The 19140-nt window shown below is 38.9% G+C and overlaps 1 protein-coding gene across 15 annotated transcripts in view; it reads left to right on the top strand.

Annotated features, from left to right (window-relative positions):
* Window positions 1-19140, top strand: part of SYNE1 (spectrin repeat containing nuclear envelope protein 1) — a 494970-nt gene that overhangs the window by 401858 nt on the left and 73972 nt on the right. For all 15 annotated transcript variants that reach the window (XM_040238711.1, XM_040238710.1, XM_040238708.1 and 12 more), the window contains 3 exons: window positions 2771-2896; window positions 6167-6322; window positions 17992-18150. In XM_040238711.1, the coding sequence (XP_040094645.1) occupies window positions 2771-2896; window positions 6167-6322; window positions 17992-18150 (441 nt within the window). The remainder of the gene's footprint in view (window positions 1-2770; window positions 2897-6166; window positions 6323-17991; window positions 18151-19140) is intronic.

Below are 19140 nucleotides of genomic sequence, written 5' to 3'. Positions count from 1 at the left end.
TTTCTTTATTTGTGATTGACTTTTGGACAAATTTCTAAGACTTACTAAGATGAGATGGCTGAGTCATTTCATTTGCTTTCCTTGTATGTTGTTTGTTGGCATATAAAATATCTGCTTTGATAAATGTTTGCAGACCGTAACATTTAGTTATTTCCTTGTAATTCATTTAGTAAAATTCTTGGTTATAGCTTTAGCATCTAATCCATCTTTGGGAAGGGGAATCCCTATTCTCTTGTTAAAGTTGTATTTTTTATTTTTGGATCAATCATACATTAGATCCTATTTGCCTAAGAAAGAATTTATGGAGCTAAATTCTTATGTTTATACAGTCTCATGTTACTGTATCTTTTCACCACAGCCATGATGCTTACCTATTTTCACTTTTAATTGAATGCTGAGTAAATATGCCAGAAATACAGTCATTATATTTCTATGCCCTGTGTGTTGACCACCTTCACTATTACCTCCTAATTCCATTATGAAGAATAAAAGCTGACCTTTTCTCTTTTTAGATCAGTGAACATTTCTTGGAAACATGTTGAGAGATTTCAGTATGTGAAATGATTTAATTGAGAATGTTGTTCAGCTTAAGCAGAAAGAGAGTCTGTTATCTGCCCTAACCGTGCTTAGCGTTGATGAACTAAGCATAGCCTGGGAACACCAAGATATTTTAATAAAGGGGAATTGAAACAGTTCTGTCCAAAACAGACAGCTGGGACTTTTGGGTTTTGTTTTTGTTTTTTCTGGTGAATGGGAAGAAGGAATGTGGTTATATACTCTAGGAAGTTCCCTGAGGGAATTTTTTTAAAAAATGAAAAGTTTGGGCCAAACTGTCAGTTCATTTAGAAACCAAAAGACATTATGAGCAAGGAGGTAAGGTGGCCATTATGTCTCAAAGAAGACAGTTGAAATAGCAACTGTGTGTTGCTATGGTAAAAATAAGGCATCAGGAGAAAAGATAGAAAGAACTCAGACAGGAAAAGACTGGTGATGAAAGATAGTCCAAAGAATAATGTGAAGAGAAATGTAGCAGGATTTGGCACTAGACTGATGACTAAAAACAACTCAAGTTGTCCCTGGAACTCAGTAATTTAAGTTGTGGGAGGGGGAGGGGAGGGCCAGGAGTGAAGAGTATCAGACAAACTGAAGGAGATTTGTTGAGTTGAATTTAATTGGCACAGAGACCCCGGATGTGGGCTATTTACTGCAGCCCACCAGGCTCCTCCATCCATGGGATTTTCCAGGCAAGAGTACTGGAGTGGGGTGCCATTGCCTTCTCCGATTTTTACATAGGGTGCTGTAAAAGAATCAGGTCTTCATCATGGTTGCTCTCTCTCTCTTTTTTTCTTTTTCTTTTACTCTTCTTTTTTTAATTACCCAAGAAGTCATGTGTTTGAAAAAAAATTCAGGTAAGAACTGAAGTACAGAGAGTAAAAAAAAATTAAATTACCCCTACATGACACTACCACTCAAATCCAACTCCTAGTATCTTTCCTAGAGGTAACCTTTGTTACCGATGGTGTGTAATATTCTGAAACAACCACAGCATGTATGCTTTCTTTTGTCAGCACCTAGGAGAAGGCAGTGGCACCCCACTCCAGCACTCTTGCCTGGAAAATCCCAGGGACGGAGGAGCCTGGTAGGCTGCAGTCCATGGGGTTGCTAAGAGTCGGACACGACTGAGTGATTTCGCTTTCACTTTCCACTTTCATGCATTGGAGAAGGAAATGGCAACCCACTCCAGCGTTCTTGCCTGGAGAATCCCAGGGACGGGGGAGCCTGGTGGGCTGCCGTCTATGGGGTCACACAGAGTCAGACACGACTGACACGACTTAGCAGCAGCAGCAGCAGCAGCAGCAGCAGAGATCTACCACATTCCTTACAATCATGTTCTTACCTCTTTTTTTTTAAGTTAATTAATTAATTTGGTTGCTCTGAGTCTTAGTTGCTAGATCTCCAATCTTTGTTGCCACATGCGGCTCTGTAGCTGTGGCATGCAGGATCTAGTTCCTGACCAGGAATCAAACCTGGGCCCCTTGCATTGGGAGCATAGTCTTATCCCCTAGACTACCAGGGAAGTCCCAATACTCTACCTCTTTACCTGTTACATTCTCCTTCAGAGTACTGATCCGTACTGACATATAAAACGTACATTTAAAAATTTTGAATTCTGTCTCTGCCTCTACATTTTTTGCTTTAGTTCATCCTGTTTATGTATTGAACTGAATCAGAGCCAGGTTTATATTACCTTTACATTTCATATCACTTCTCTTACCTAATATGTATTTTCACCCTGAAAGAGATTCCATATCCTCTTTTCTACCCCTTATAGTGTGTTGAGATAATAGAGACATGAGTGCAGTTACGGGTGGGCTTAGAGAGAGGCAAAGTAGTGTGTTTATACTCTTACCTCTGCAGACAGATTTGGATGCAGAAAACATTTCTGAAAACTCATAATATTCTGGGCATTGTCCTTGACATCTTGACACCTATTGTTTCCTTGCATTCTCCCACAATTTTTGAGAGTTTGTGTTATTTCGGTTTTCATAAGGAACACTGAGACATAGCGCCTCACCTGCTTGAAGTCACGCAGATAATGAGAAAAGTTCAGAGCTCAGCTCTTCTGCTACTGATTCCCATGGCTGTGGATGTGGACGCCTTTGCAGTACTCATCAGTGTAACTTTAATCCACTGTCTGGGAGTTGAGAAGAGAGTTTTTCTTGTTTTATAACTTCTTATTCCTTAAAATTTCTTTCTCTACCCATTCTAGGACTGGGAAAAATGTGAGAACGGAATAGCTGATTCTCTGGAGAAACTACGAACTTTCAAAAAGAGGCTTTCCCAGCCTCTCCCAGATCACCACGAAGAGCTCCACGCGGAGCAGATGTGCTGCAAGGTAAGCCACTGGACTAAGCTTTTAACTGTCACCTACCTGTGCTTTGGGGCTTCCCTGGTGGCTCAGATGTTAAAGCATCTGCCTGCAATGCAGGAGACCAGGGTTCGATCCCTGAGTTGGGAAGATGCCATGGAGAAGCAAATGGCTACCCACTCCAGTATTCTTGCCTTGAGAATTCCAAGGACAGAGCCTGGCAGGCTATGATCCATGGGGTCACAAAGAGATATACACAACTGAGTGACTAACACTTCCACTTTCTTGTGCTTCTAGTGTGATGCCTTTGAAAGCATAATTCAGTTGAGCTCCTGGAACTCTCTACATGTAGGTGCAAGTTTCTGGTATCTTGCAATAGGGCAGGCAACTCTGGTGGAACTTGCTTATTGATTTATTGCAGCTGATGAAATTATAGACTAGTTTATGGATTACCATGAGTGAGTCAATGAAAATATAAAACACAACATTAAGACATTTAAAACCTAGATTAAGAATAATAAAGACAATCCTTCTAAACCGTCCTCACTGGACAGTCATTCAGCAGAAGAGTCTAGTTCACATATAGAAGAGTGAGACTCTGCAACATGGGAATTCTGTAGACCATGGTCCTTGGAGAAACACAACCTGCCCTCTAGGCTCTTTTCTGTAAGAAAAACAGGAACTATAAGTAGCTGATTTCACTTATTGCATTGAGATACACAGTCCTTTGTATCTTCAGGGCCCTATCAATTTAGATTGTGATCAACACCTCAAATAGCACTTGGAGGCCAATCAGTAGCTAATACAGGCTGCTCCCTGCACGGGGCACTCAGTGAGACCAACATGATTTAGTGTCTGCAGGATTTGTTCCATTCACTCCTGTGTAGCCAAGTCAAGTGCCAAGACAGCAGTTCTATGCTGAGCAATATGCAGATCAAAATAAAGTTATCTTTAAAGATGCTTTTTTCCTCCAATGAAACATGTCCTCATGTTCTCCAAGTCATTTGTAAATTACTGCACTGGAATGACTTTGTTTAAAACTTCACACAGATATAAATGATTTAGATTTTGATCAGAAGTTCTCTGTTTCACTTTGCCAAGAAGTCAGAAGCCTTTAAGAAAGATTAATTTTTAAAAAAAGATTTATTTATTTATTTGGCTGCACCAGATCTTAGTTGCAGCACACAGGATCTCTATTTGAGGCATGTAGAATCTAGTTCCCTGACCAGGGATTGAACCCAGTTCCCCTGCATTGGGAGCTCAGAGTCTTAGCCACTGGACCACCAGGGAAGTCCCAAGAAAGATTAATTTTTAAAGAAGTCCAGAAATCATTAAACCAGTAGACATAAGAATTTTTCTTCAGTATGAAAATGTGAAGATGATCTTTGAAACTGAAAAGAGGCAGATTTAGGAAAAACAAAGGTAGTGTACTTTACGTCACGGATGATAAGGGAGTGAAATATTATCTAGAGATGTAAAGTCAGTACTATGCAAAGATTAAAAAATATTTAAGTCTTTGACTGTCAATCTATGACAAATGATTAAAGAAAACTTTCAACAGGCAGGAATGGGCATTTAGTGGGCCCTTGTGTGCCCAGGGCTGACCAGTGTTATCTCAGTTGGCATGAACGCAAAGCTCCTGAGGACAGTCTGTTATTTCCCTTCTACAGATGTGGAAAATGAAGCAGCTAGAAGTTTAATAACTTTTCAAAGTTGGTAATTATCAGAGTTTCCTGAATCCAAAGGCTATATTTTTATCACACAAACATCTAAAATGGAGTCCCTGAGTCTAATAGTTGGTCCCTGGTGGTGGTGTTTCTTTTTTAAATCCATACACCAAATCTGATATTTGAGTTTGGGATGGAGTTGGAAATTGGTATAAAAAAGAAGAAAATCTTTACATTGATATGGCAGTTTAATATGACTACAGATATAAACAGAAAGGCTGCAGAAATAATGCTCCCGGATGGTTTGGTCTTTCAGCCAAACACTGTTACCATGGGACCTTGGGTCCCAAAATACACAACAGTTACAAACACGCCCTGCTATTAAGTTTGGAGATTAGAAGGATGCATTTCGGTCCAGCTTTCTGCTACTCTTTCCCCCAAACCACCTTAACAGCAAAACAAAGCAATTACCTAGAAAATTCTAGCTAAAACCTAGTTTGCTTAAATTGCCTGAGAAGTTAGCCTCAGACTACCGTTAATTGCCTTTGCCTTTGGAAACTTGTCTCCTGTTTGATGAGACAAAAGAGAAGGTAAAAGCCATGCGAAATATCCTATTCACAAACAAAATTAGCTGGAATCTAAAAACATCAACAGCTGGCAAAAAGCAAGAGCTATATAAATTGTAAAACTAGTCATCTGTTCAAAGCATTGCAAAAACTGTTGAAAAAAACATTCAAATATTGTTATATGGATTTTTTTTCCTGAAATTATTCCCCGAAAGGACAAAATACATATTTTACCAGTAACTGAACAATCTCTCTTCTGCAGTAAACATATTCAGTTCATTATTTTAAATCAAGTAATACCAGCAACACATCTTTTTAGCTACAGTGTATCAAGAAGTCTATAGCAATTGATAGTGTTTGAAGATGAGAGTTAAATCTAGTAGTTTGGATTTTTTAAATGTATTTCACAAACATGATCGGTCACTTGAGACAAAGGTGAAGGATTTTATAAAGCTGATTTTAAAAGTAAGATCAATACGGTGATGAAACTTGAACTAGGAAAGACAATCAGAAGTGGTCAGGGAAGTGGAAAATAGATCTCCATTTCCAGTTAGGAAAGATTCTGCAAGCAACCTGGGACTGTATCAGCAGAACCTGGTAAATTATCAGATTATGTAGGAAGCAAATAAAGTGTTGAGTTGGCCAAAAAGTTCATTCAGGTTTTTTCATAACATCTGATGGAAAAACCTGAATGAACTTTTTGACGAACCCAATAGATACCAGTTTGGGTGTTCAAATAGAATGGAATGGAAAGGTAATGACATCAAGTGCCAGTGACAAGTCACTTTCATTGTGTCCAACTCTTTGTGACCCTGTGGACTCTAGCCTGCCAGACTCCTCTGTCCGTGGCATTCTCCAGGCAAGAATACAGGGTTGACATGCCCTCCTCCAGGGGATCTTTCTGACCCAGGGATCAAACCCGAGCCTCATGACTGCTGCATTCCCAGGTGCCACCTGGAAGCCCAGAGACATCAAGAGGGGATTTCAAATACGCTTGAGAAATTGGTGATGATAGATGCCCATGGGTATTCAAGTTTTGTGCTTTCCTTTAAAAAAAAATCTAGGAATTGGAAAACGCAGTTGGGAGCTGGACAGATGACTTGGCACAGCTGTCACTGCTGAAGAAGGCTCTCTGTGCTTACATCAGCGCAGATGATATCTCCATCCTTAACGAACGCATGGAGCTTCTGCAGAGGCAGTGGGAAGAACTATGCCACCAGGTGAGACAAACTGTAGACACTCAGCATCCGCTCAAAAAGGCTGAGAACTAGAAGATTATTTGAAATGTCTGTGGCTGTGTCCACATTTGGACCCGGATTGGATAGAGGAAAACTCTGGGCTTACTATGACAATGCTTCAAATTTAGACAATTATTTCTTAACACTCTATTTTAAATGTATCCAAACTGGATTCTCTTGCTCTTTCTTTTACTGGCTGTCAAAATATTTTTAAAAGGAAGTACAAGTATGTGGTACAGAGATGTGGTTTTGCTAGGTTGATATTGGTGGTCCCTTTCATACTTAAAACAGGTAAAAAAGCATGGTTTTATTTGCAGTTTTAGCTGATGCTATGAGTGGTTTGTATGTGTAAGCATGCTCAGTCACTTCAGTTGTTTCCAACTCTTTGCAACCCCATGGATCATGGTCCACCAGCCTCCTCTGTCCATGGGATTTTCCTGGCAAGAATACTGGAGTGGGTTTCCATCCCTTCTCCAGGCAATATTCCTGACCCAGAGATCAAACCCATATCTCCTGCATACAGGAAGGTTCTTTACTGCTGAGTGACTGGGGAAGCTCGGTTTTATACATTTAACATTTCTTATTGCTCTTGATTTATGATTGTTTCCTCACAATTCATGGGTATATGACATTTTTAGCCATACTTGACTCATTTAATAAGTGCATTCAAAGGGCGTGCAGGGTAAGTCACTTCAGTTGTGTCCAACTCTTTGCAACCCTGTGGACTGTAGTTCACCAGGCTCCTCTGTCCATGGAGTTCTCCAGGCAAGAACACTGGAGTGGGCTGCCATGCCCTCCTCCAGGGGGTCTTCCTGACCCAGGGATCGAACCTGTATGTTCTACATCATCTGCATTGGGAAGCGGGTTCTTTCCCACTAGTGCCCTTGGGAAGCCCACATTCTGTGTGCACAATACCTTAAAAGAGATCCCAGAATGGGTTTTGATTTGGAAATGAAAGAGAAAGATTGCTGGAGTGACAAGGAGTAGACACTCAAGGCAAATAGGAATAATAGGGCCCATAAGTGAAGAACGGCTCTGACTTACGGCCTTGAGATCATACGTTTCAGGGAGCGGGAACCATGTCTGTAGGGTTCCTTACTGTACCTTCATTGCCTTGCCTGGTACAAAATAGGTTACAATGCATATTTGTTAAACGAATCAGTCACGTTAATTATTGTGAATTTCACAAGCTATAGTAGATGTCCCTACTGTGTAGTTTACCATTGAGCTGAGACTAAAATTGGTTAAAAAGAACTTATACAGTGAAGAGGAAAACCAGGTATACGTAAAATATACAAAATGTAAGCAAACTAAGGACAGTGTGGATTGCAGAGAATAAAGGAAGTACCTATTGAACTGGATAAATCTTGAATTGAGTGCTGAGATCAGAGTGGAAAGGACAGCTTGGTGTAGGGGGAAAAGTGGATGTGTTAGACAAGGTTGGAGCTTGAAAAAGGTACAGGAATAGAGCAGAGAGAGAACCTGGCTGGAGAAAAGTAGCTGTGGGAAGGAGGAACTGGAGAAAAATTCTGGAGCACACTAGGCACAAACGCGTGCGTGCGCGTGTGTGTGCTTTTAAAAGAAAGAATTATAAAAGATGATTTTCGTTAAGCATGTCAATGATTTGCATTCAAAATTCATTTAGTCACTTTTTCCAGGGTTGTACATTCTCAGTGAACCCAATGAGGAACTTAAATGGAGTGTGTTGATATTCATCACACTTTATTCTTTTCTGAGTCTTTAATCCAGAATCTATACCATCTAGTAAATTAGTGTATAGTTTTTAATGTAAAGATTTTGTCATAGCATATATAAATAAAAGTCATTTGGTGGATATAGTCATTCGAGAATGATCACAGCAATGTTAAGTTACCCTTGTGAGCTTTATTCATCCATTTTTTAAAAACTGAGACAAGTCTAGCACTGCTTGCTGACTCAGTACTTTCTAGTAGATCATGTGAAATGAATTAGACTAGATCCATTTCTCTAGCTAATTGAGGTCTGTGAAGCTTTCAGAGACATAACACTTACTGGCTCCCATAACTTTCCCAAACCTACCATGAAATCCTCTACCCCAAGATCTTGCTCAGGCCATTCTTCTTGCATAAACTTCCTGCCTAGACTATTCCTTCCTTCTTTTTTGATTTTCTAATCTATCCTCTTCTCTTGAATTCCAAAACTCCTATGCTGCCACTGTTTGAGATGCTCAGACCGCTGTATTTTCCTGTTTCTCTGAACTCCCGACTACCTTTTGGTCTGTGCCATTGTGTGACAGTACACTGTTCCTTTGTTGCTCCCTTCTTCTCATTTTCTTTTTATGTTTGCGACTTGATTTGAAGACTCTGAGCTCTTGAGGACAAACCTTTTCTTTGCATCTCTAGTACCTAGAACAGCTGAGTGTTCATTTATACTGTTGGTTATCAAGATAGGACTTTAGGACATTTATTTTATTTCTTACGTTACTCTAAATGTAAAATAATGACAAGGTTTCTGAATATTTTGGAGGGTAAAAAGATTAAGAGTATGTAATACTTTTTGACTTAGGAAGACTAGTACTATGTATGAAAACCACCATGTATAGAGGATGCTCACTTCCAGTTACAAGGTGAACAAGTTCCAGGAATTTAACGTCCAGCATGGGACTATAGTCAACAGACCAGATTATATAGTTTAAAGTTGCTAACAGAGTATATCTTAAGTGTTCTCAGTTCAGTTCAGTCTCTCAGTCATCTCCAACTCTTTGCAACCCCATGAACCGCAGTACGCCAGGCCTCCCTGTCCATCAGTAACTCCCGGAGTCTACCCAAACCCATGTCCATTGAGTCGGTGATGCCATCCAACCATCTTATCCTCTGTCGTCCCCTTCTCCTCCTGCCTTCAATCTTTCCCAGCATCAGGGTCTTTTCCAGTGAGTCAGCTCTTTGCATCAGGTGGCCAAAGTATTGGAGTTTCAGCTTCAACGTCAGTCCTTCCAATGAACTCCCAGGGCTGATCTCCTTTAGGATGGGACTGGTTGGATCTCCTTGCAGTCCAAGGGACTCTCAAGAGTGTTCTCCAACACCACAGTTCAAAAGCATCAATTCTTTGGTGCTCAGCTTTCTTTAAGTATTCTCATTACACATCAAATAATGGTAATTATGTGAAGTGCTAGAAGTGTTGATTAACCTTGTGGTAATCATTTCACAGTATATATGAGTATCAAATCATCACACTGTACATCTTAAATTTATACAATGTTATATGTCATCTATATCTCACTAAAGCTAGAAAAGGAGAAAAAGTTATGTTTTAAAATTTCTCAGCAGACTTACATATAGCTGGCAACAGTCTGTTTAGAAATACATTTTGAAAGCGCCTGTTGATCATATAACATTCTGTGAAGAGACTAATACCTTGCACCTGTGAGTAGACTAAGACAAGTAAAAAAAAAAAAAAAGAGGAAGCAGAAACAGTGTGTCTAGAAACCTTCTATATTGAACGTCTTAAGGCCTGAAGCTGAAGCATACCCTTCTCACATTGCTTCAGTCTAAGGATTCCCTTGTAGCTCAGTCGGTAAAGTGTCTGCCTGCAATGCAGGAGACCCAGATTTGATTCTTGGGTTGGGAAGATCCCCTGGAGAAGGAAATGGCTACCCACTCCAGTATTCTTGCCTAGAGAATCCCATGGACAGAGGAGCCTGGCAGCCTAGAGTCTATGGAGTTGCAAGAGTCAGACACGACACAGACACGGCTAAGCACAGCACACAAACAATTAAATCAGCAAAAGTTTAGTCATGAGTATTCATACCAAAGTTGCCAGGATATAACCGGAAGAAGAAGTATAGACCAGTTACTACTTCTTGAGTTAGTGTTTCCGGAGAACTTCTGTCAAGCATGCAACCACAAAAGGAAACGAGCTTGTGCCTATGTCTCAGTTTAAAACGTTAAAAACTTTAGTGAAGCAAGGCATAATCCCCTTGTTAAAGACCAAGTAGTGTGTTCATATTCCAATGAAAGCAACTGGTGAGAAGTACGAACTGACTGGGGCTCCAGACGAGGAGGAGAGGGCCGCCCTGTGCGTGACCACTGCAGAGTTGAGGTAACGGAAAAGTGTCCTGCCTTCAAGTAGAACCCCTGGAAGGACTGTTGTGCCTGTAGATAGTCATGGCTTCTGTTTGCTTTCATTCCTGCTTTGGTTTGTAGAGCTGTGTGTAATTCCAGCTGAGATATAAATATATCATCATTGTAATTGCTCGGTGTTCTTTCATATTGTCATGGTAAAAATATTTGAAGCAGAAGAGGATGTGTTTCCTGTTCAGCTGCCTTACACTCTGGAGGTTTTAGCTGGCGTTTGTCAGCTGTTGGTGGGGCAATGTGTTCAAACCCTTGAGAAAACACAAATATGTGCTAAACTGATAAATAAGTTGAGGGCTTCCACTGAACTCAAAGAACAAACCAAAAGGAAAATGGTCTCCCCGTTATTAATTTAAATCTTTTGCAAAGCTTTTGGCACCAGTTTGTAACCAGTGTTTATGGCCTACCTGTTCCTTCTTTCAACTGCTACTCTGTGAAAGCAAGTAAAATGAAAATAACATTTGCGTGGTGTGTGAAAAAGACTAGAAACATGTATTCAAGCTGCTTCATGAATACATGTGTGTCAAAGAGAAAAAAGTGTTAAAAACGCAAATTTCGTATATAGTTGTACTACTAGTAGTAATAGTAGTTAAGTAGGCTTAACTTTTGTTGGGCTTCCCTGATGGCTCAGGTGGTAAAGTATCCACCTGCAATGCAGGAAAGCACCAGAGACTTGGATTCGATCCCAGGATCGGGAAGATCTCCCAGAGGAGGGCATGGCAACCCACTCTAGTATTCTTGCTCAGAAAATCTCATGGACAGAGGAGCCTGGTGGTCTATGATCCATGGTGTTGCAAAGAATCAAACACGACTGAAGTGACTGAGCATTTAACTTTTGTTAGCTCTAGGATGTACTGGTCACTTTCTTGAATTATTTTCTTGTTTGAAGAATATATTCTATTATGAGCCTACAGTGTTCCAGTGCATAAGACATTTCATATAGCAGACACATGTTTACTCCAAGCCATAAACATTTAATGAAATTTGGGACAAATGGAAAATTAATTTACAAACAATGAAAATAAAGCTTAAGAAAGATGAATAATCTTGCCCTGGTCATAATCAGTAGTAAGTGATAGAGATTGTTTTCGAATCTCATCTGCCTCTGGTATTTGACCTTAACATTATATTGCAACGTGTATGAAAAACTCAAGCTTTACTGGTCAACGTGACCCTCAAATGTATCTAACCTCCTCTCTCCCTGTCTCTGAAAACAGGGTAGGTATTACCCTCTTTTAACCTAATACCTACCTCTCAAAGAAGTAGATAATATTTTCTGTTGTGTGGTTGTCTTCCCTGAAGTGTTGTTGCTAAAAGCCCTAGAATTTATTCTTGCTCATGGCCAGGATTCAAAAAAGACTCAGAGGCACTGCACAAAGCAGAGCTACACAGCGTCTGAAGTCTGAAGGGCAGGGATTTCAAACTTTGTATGGAAAACAGTTGCTTTGGGCAATTTCAACTATGAAAATATAGTTTCAGCTTGGATAGCAGTCAAAGCAAAAAATTGTAATATTAGCGAGATTCTGATATTCTGTGAATGAAAAAGAAAGTTATATTCACCAGAAAGTTCAAAATCTTAGCATTCCAGCAGATGGAACTACACTCTGCTGTCAGAGGTTGGGAGGAAACTGGTGCTGGCAGAATCGTGCCCTTCAGGACTGTCTTGGTAGAACTTGATATAGGTGAAATTTGTGTCTAAAACTTTTAATCTGTGTTTTCTTTTTTCCATTCCCATCAATACCCACGAAAGTAAATGCACTATTGTTCTGCCTTGAAGAAAAATTAATGGTAAACTGAATTAAATATCATATTAACTCAAAAGAGTGAATTTCTAATGGTAACATTTCAAAAATTATGGCAGGTTGTGGTGTGTGCTGTCTAGGCAGCTCACTAAGCTGGACCTGGCATGAATATCCTGGGCTTATAGTCTAATTCCCAGCTTTTTCTTTTTTTTTTTTGGAGAAAACTTCTTCAGTATCTTTTTTCAACTGTTTTTTAAATGGAAATTTAGTTCATTTACAGTGTTGTGTTAGTTTCAGGTTTTTAGGACAGTGATTCAGAATATGTGTGTGTGTATATATATATATAATTTTTCAGATTATTTTCCATTATCAGTTATTATAAGATTGAATATAGTTCTGTGTGCTATTCAGTAGGGCATTGCCAGTTATCTATTTTATATATATTAGTGTATATATGTTAATTCCCTCCCCGCAGTCACTGTTTCTTTTGGAAACCATAAGTTTGTTTTCTATGTTTTTTAATCTACTTTTGTTCTGTAAATAAGATGATTTATATAATTTTTTTTTAGATTCCACATATAAGTGGTATATAATATTTTCCTCCCTGTGACTTACTTCACTTAATATGATAATCTCTAAAGCCATTCATGTTACTTCAAAGTCATTATTTTATTATCTTTTATGGCTAAGAATAATTCATCTATTGATGAACGCTTAGGTTGCTTCCATGTCTTGGCTCTTCTAAATAGTGCTGCTTTGGACATAGGGGTACATTTATCTTTTCGAATTACATCTATGCCCAGAAGTAGAGTTGTAGGATCATACAGCAACTCTGTTTTTAGTTTTGAAAGAACCTCCATACTGTTCTCCATAGTAGCTACACCAATTTACATTCCCACCAGCAGTGTAGGAAGGATCCTTTTCCATACTTTCTCTAGCATTAATTATTTGTAGACTTTCTGATGTTAGTCATTCTGACAAGTAGGAGTTGATACCTCATTGCAGTTTTAAATTGTTTTTCTCAAACAACTAGTGATATTGAACATTTTTCATATGCCTATCAGCCATCTGTATGTCTTCTATAGAGAAATGTCTATTTAGATCTTCTGCTCATTTGTTGATTGAGTTTCTTTCTTTCTGTCTTTCTTTCTTTTTTTTTTATTGAGCTGTGTGAGCTGGTCGTATATTTTGGAAATTAATCCCTTGTCAGTTGCATTGTTTACAAATATTTTCTTCTGTTCTGTAGGTTGCCTTTTCATTTTGTTTATGGTTTCCTTTGCTGTGCAAAAGCTCTTACATTTAGTTAGGTCCCATTTGTTTATTTTTGTTTTTATTTCCATTACTCTATGCAATGGATTGAAATAGATATTGCTGGAATTTATGTCAGTAAGTGTTCCACCTGTGTTTTCCTCCAGGTGTTTTTTATAGTATTCAGTTTTACATTTAGGTCTTTAATCCATTTTGAGTTGATTTGTGTAGACAGTGTTAGAGAGTGTTCTAATTTCATTCCATGTAGCCGCCCAATTTTCCCATCAACATTTATTGAAGAAACTGTCTTTTCTCCACTGTATATTCTTGGCTCCTCTGTTGTAAATTAATTGATCATAGGTGCATGGGTTTATTTCTGGGCTTTCATTGAACCGTGTTCCTGTTTTTGTGCCAGTGCCATACTGTTTTCATTACTGTAGCTTTGTAGTATAGTCTGAAGTCAGAGGGCCTGTTTCTTCCAGCTTTGTTTTTCTTTCTCAAGATTTCTTTGACTGTTCAGTCTTTTGTGTTTCCATACGAATTTTGAAATTTTTTGTTCCAGTTGTGTAAAAACTGCCATTGGTCATTTGATAGGGATTACATTGACTCTGTCGATTACTTTGGATAGTATGGTCATTTTAACAATATTGATTCTTTCAATCCAAGAATACAGGTTTTTTGTTTGTTTGTTTGTTTTTTGCATCTCTTTGTATAGTCTTCAGTTTCCTTCATCAGCATCTTACAGTTTTTAGAGTACAGATTTTGCTTCCTTATGAAGGTTTATTCCTAGGTTTTTTTTTTTCATGTGATTAGCTCCCATCCTTTTCTAAGAGGCAGAATCGCAGAGATTTGAGGCTCTAAGGAACCTTGAATATTATTTATCTAATCAATAACAGAGCCAACCCTGACAGAATTGCTAATTAGAAAGTGTATAACACCTTAGAAATATTTTCACATTCATTTGAAAAAGAAAATTCATTAAATAATCATTGAAAAGTAAAATAGATATATGGAAAAATGGCATATATGTATTAAAGCAAAATGTTAACAGTTTTAGTCTAGGGAGTATGTCATAGCTGTTTACCACACGATGCCTTCAACTTTTCTGTATGTCTGATGTTTTTCATAATAAACTGTTTAGTGTGAAAAGGAAAATTGAGAGGTAAGTGTTGAATGCAGTGAGATGGATGGCAGAAGTCTAGCATTATCAACTTGACCGTACAGAATGTCTGCAAAAGTGGATCATCTTCTTGCCACTCAAATAACATTGTATTTTACTAACATGCAGTTTAACTCAACTAGAAGCATTCCATAGTATCTCAACCAGTACTGCAAAGACAAGAGTATTATGAAGTCAGAAAAGTTTAGAATTCTCAAAAGGATCATTCTAGTCCTAGAAATAAGAAAATAAATCCATTGTATCTACAATGTATAAAGAACAACAACAACAAAAAGTCAGTAATAAAAAAAAAATTAAGAAATGGGCATGGAATTTGACCAGACAGTTCTCCAAAGAAGTCATGCAAATAGTCAAGAATATGAAAAGATTCTCAATATCATTAGCCTTCAGGGAAATGCAAATCAAAACCAGAGTGAAATGTCACTTTATATCCACTAAGATGACTGTAATCCAAAAGACAGATAATAGGTATTGGTGAGGATGGGAAGAAATTGGAGCTCTATTGAGAGTGGGAATGTAACATGGTGTAGGCATTTAGAAAACAATCTGTAGTGTTACTGTACAACTCAGCAAGTCTACTTCTGGGTATATACCTCCAAAGAAATAAAATTTATGTCCAAACACTTGCATTCAAATGTTCATAGCAGCATTATTCATAACAGCCGAAAAGTGGACACGACTCACATGTTCATTGGTAGATGAATTGATAAATAATTATGCTTTGTCCTGTGCTTTAGTCACTCAGTGGTGTCCAACTCTTTGTGACCCCATGGACTGTAGCCTGACAAGCTTCTCTGTCCATGGGGATTCTCCAGGCAAGAATACTAGAGTAGGTTGCCATGGCCTCCTTCAGGGGATCTTCCCAACCCATGGATCGAACCCAGGTCTCCTACATTGCAGGCAGATTCTTTACCAGCTGAGCCACAAGGGAATCCCAAAATATGTGCTATACCCACATGAAAAGAATATATTCTGCAATTAAAAGGAATGAAGTACTGATGCATGTTCCAATATGGATGAACCTTAAAACCATTATGCGAAGTGCAAGGAGCCAGTCACGAAGATCACCTGTCAATTGATTCTGATTATATGAAATGACCAGAATAGATAAATGCATAGAGATTCAGTTCAGTTCAGTCGCTCAGTCGTGTCTGACTCTTTGCAACCCCATGAACTGCAGCACGCCAGGCCTCCCTGTCCATCACCAACTCCCGGAGTCCACCCAAACTCATGTCCATTGAGTCAGTGATACCATCCAACCATCTCATCCTCTGTCGTCCCCTTCTCCTGCCCTCAATCTTTCCCACCATCAGGGTCTTTTCAAATGAGTCAGCCCTTCACATCAGGTGGCCAAAATATTGGAGTTTCAGCTTCAATATCAGTCCTTCCAATGAACACCCAGGACTGACCTCCTTTAGGATGAACTGGTTGGATTTCCTTGCAGTCCAAGGGACTCTCAAGAGCCTTCTCCAACACCACAGTTCAAAAGCATCAATTCTTCGGCACTAAGCGTTCTTTACAGTCCAACTCTCACATCCATACATGACCACTGGAAAAACCATAGCCTTGACTAGATGGACCTTTGTTGGCAAAGTAATGTCTCTGCTTTTAAATATGTTGTCTAGGTTGGTCATAACTTTCCTTCCAAGGAGTAAGTGTCGTTTAATTTCATGGCTGCAATCTGCAGTGATTGTGGAGCCCCCCAAAATAAAGTCTGACACCGTTTCCACTCTTTCCCCATCTATTTCCCATGAAGTGATGGGACCAGGTGCCATAATCTTCATTTTCTGAATGTTGAGCTTGAAGCCAACTTTTTCACTCTCCTCTTTCACTTTCATCAAGAGGCTTTTTAGTTCCTCTTCACTTTCTGCCATAAGGGTGGTGTCATCTGCATATCTGAGGTGACTGATATTTCTCCTGGCAATCTTGATTCCAGCTTGTGCTTCTTCAAGCCCAGCATTTCTCATGATACACTCTGCATAGAAGTTAAATAAGCAGGGTGACAATATACAGCCTTGACGGACTCCTTTTCCTATTTGGAACCAGTCTGTTGTTCCATGTCCAGTTCTAACTTGCTTTCTGACCTGAATACAGGTGTCTCAAGAGGCAGGTCAGGTGGTCTGGTATTCCCATCTCTTTCAGAATTTTCCACAGTTTATTGTGATCCACACAGTCAAAGGCTTGGCATAGTTAATAAAGCAGAAATAGATGTTTTTCTGGAAGTCTCTTGCTTTTTCGATGATCAAGAGGATGTTGGCAATTTGATCTCTGGTTCCTCTTCCTTTTCTAAAACCAGCTTGAACATGTGGAAGTTCACGGTTCGCGTATTGCTTGAAGCCTGGCGTGGAGAATTTTGAGCATTACTTTACTAGCGTGTGAGATAAGTGCAATTGTGTGGTAGTTTGAGCATTCTTTGGCATTGCTTTTCTTTGAGATTGGAATGAAAACTGACCTTTTCCAGTCCTGTGGCCAACTGCTGAGTTTTCCAAATTTACTAGAAAGTAGATTAAGGTTGGGAGGAAGATGCTGGCCTAGGCAAGGGAGTGAGTTCTGATGGGTACAGGATAGGGCAGGGGCCGGGAGTTGTATTGATGAAAATCTTACAACATTGATTGTGCTGGTAGTTGTAAAACTGTTAATAAATGAAAAAAAAAAAAAACCCTGAGTTGTACACTTTATAAACAGACAAATTGAATGGTGTGGAAATTACATCTCAGTAAGGCTGTTATAAGAAAAAGAAACAAGGATACATAAATAAAAAAGAAAACCAACAGGGATATAAAAGAATTTGCTCGAAGTAAAGTGGTCATGATAGAGCTGATCAGGAACTGAGCTCTCCCACTGTGTCCCTTGGTCCACCCTCTTCAGACCCCTGACACTCAACTCATTCTTCCTTCTTTCCTTCCTTCCTTTCTTCCCTATTTTTCTTTCTTTTTCCTTTCCTTCCTTCTTTGTCTTTTCTTTTTTTCCTGCCCATTCCCTTCTCCCTTTTCTTATTCTTTTCTTGTTTCTTGTTTATATATTGTTTTAGTTAAAGTACATTCAGTGATCCCATATTATAGCTACAGAACCAACTATAGTGAGAAGCTGGATTGTTCAGAACCTTTTATAAGAGAACGGGCCTGTGGCTCTTGGGAGGGAAGTAGAGGATTCAGTGTCTGCCACTCATATTTAAAAGCAAATCCTGGTGGTGAAACTCACTAGGCTAGAGCAGCGTCCTGGGACTGAGCCCCCGGGAACAGTGGCCTGAACAGATTCACAACCACTGCTTATGTTAGTCCACCCAACAAACTTCGTTTGCTTCTTCCCTCAGGCTGTGAGTCCACTCTGATTATCCTGTTGCATTTTCTCCCATTTTGAACTTTGCAGCTCTCGTTAAGGCGACAGCAAGTAAGTGAGAGGTTGAATGAGTGGGCCGTCTTCAGTGAAAAGAACAAGGAGCTTTGTGAATGGCTGACTCAGATGGAAAGCAAGGTTTCTCAGAATGGAGACATTCTCATTGAAGAAATGATTGAGAAGCTCAGGAAGGTAACAGATGTCTGGCTACATGTGTTTGACTCTTCCTAGTGCTTAGGCATTGGTACAGAAGATGACCTTACTCCTATTTTCCTGACAAAGGAGCACTCTGTTACAAACACTTCATCTTTTTGATATAAAATTAATGTGCCTGGAAAGGCTTCCTTGACATATAAATTATATAGAATATTTTCAATTTGTGATGAAATAGATTGTCTGCTGATGCATAATGTTCAATTTTTGGATTTTATCTGCCTGTTCCATAGGAATTATTTACGTGTATTCGTTTTCTTTGTTTTTAATCAGAGTATAATTGATTTATTGTTTGTTTTTAAAGAGGTAAAAATCACTAGAGAGGAACTAAAAGAAAAAATTCCTAGGACCCATTAAACTGACATTTTCTCTATAAAACATGATTTATAGACAGTTACAGGAATGAGGACTTTTCTGGGAATTTTAGCTTCATCTTAATTTCAAGTTATATATGATGATAAGAGTATTTTTTTATGTTCAAATGTATCCAGAATGTTTTTCATGTCTATATAGGATTGGTCAGATTTAATAGCATTTTAAAATGTTTTTGATGGTTCCAGTGGTGTTTCCACACTGCATTTGAACAATTACTCATTTAAATTTTATATTTCTCTTAAGCACATATTGCCATCTGAGATACCGTGCATGTTCCTCATTTACTTGTTTGCTATCTGTCTACACTGGAAGCCCCGCTGGACTGTAAGCTTTATGGGAACAGGAACTTCGTCAGTTTTGTTCACTGCTATAGCTCCTGGCTTCTCAGAAGTACTCAGCCAGTATTTATTGAATAGATAAACAATAGCTTCACTCATTCTGAAAAAATATTTAAATAAGTATTAGGAAAAATTCTCTTTGTCTATGAAGTTATTTATATTATATGTTGGCTTTGGGAATTGTATTTTTTTTCTCTATGGGTGTGCACAGGCACATATACAGAAAAACAAAAACTCCGAAGCCAAGATGTGATAT

Source organism: Oryx dammah, unplaced genomic scaffold (assembly GCF_014754425.2).
Source record: "Oryx dammah isolate SB20612 unplaced genomic scaffold, SCBI_Odam_1.1 HiC_scaffold_4, whole genome shotgun sequence".
Classification (NCBI taxonomy): Eukaryota; Metazoa; Chordata; class Mammalia; order Artiodactyla; family Bovidae; genus Oryx; species Oryx dammah.
Note: the sequence above shows the minus strand (reverse complement) of the source record. Positions and strands in the feature narration are given on the sequence as shown.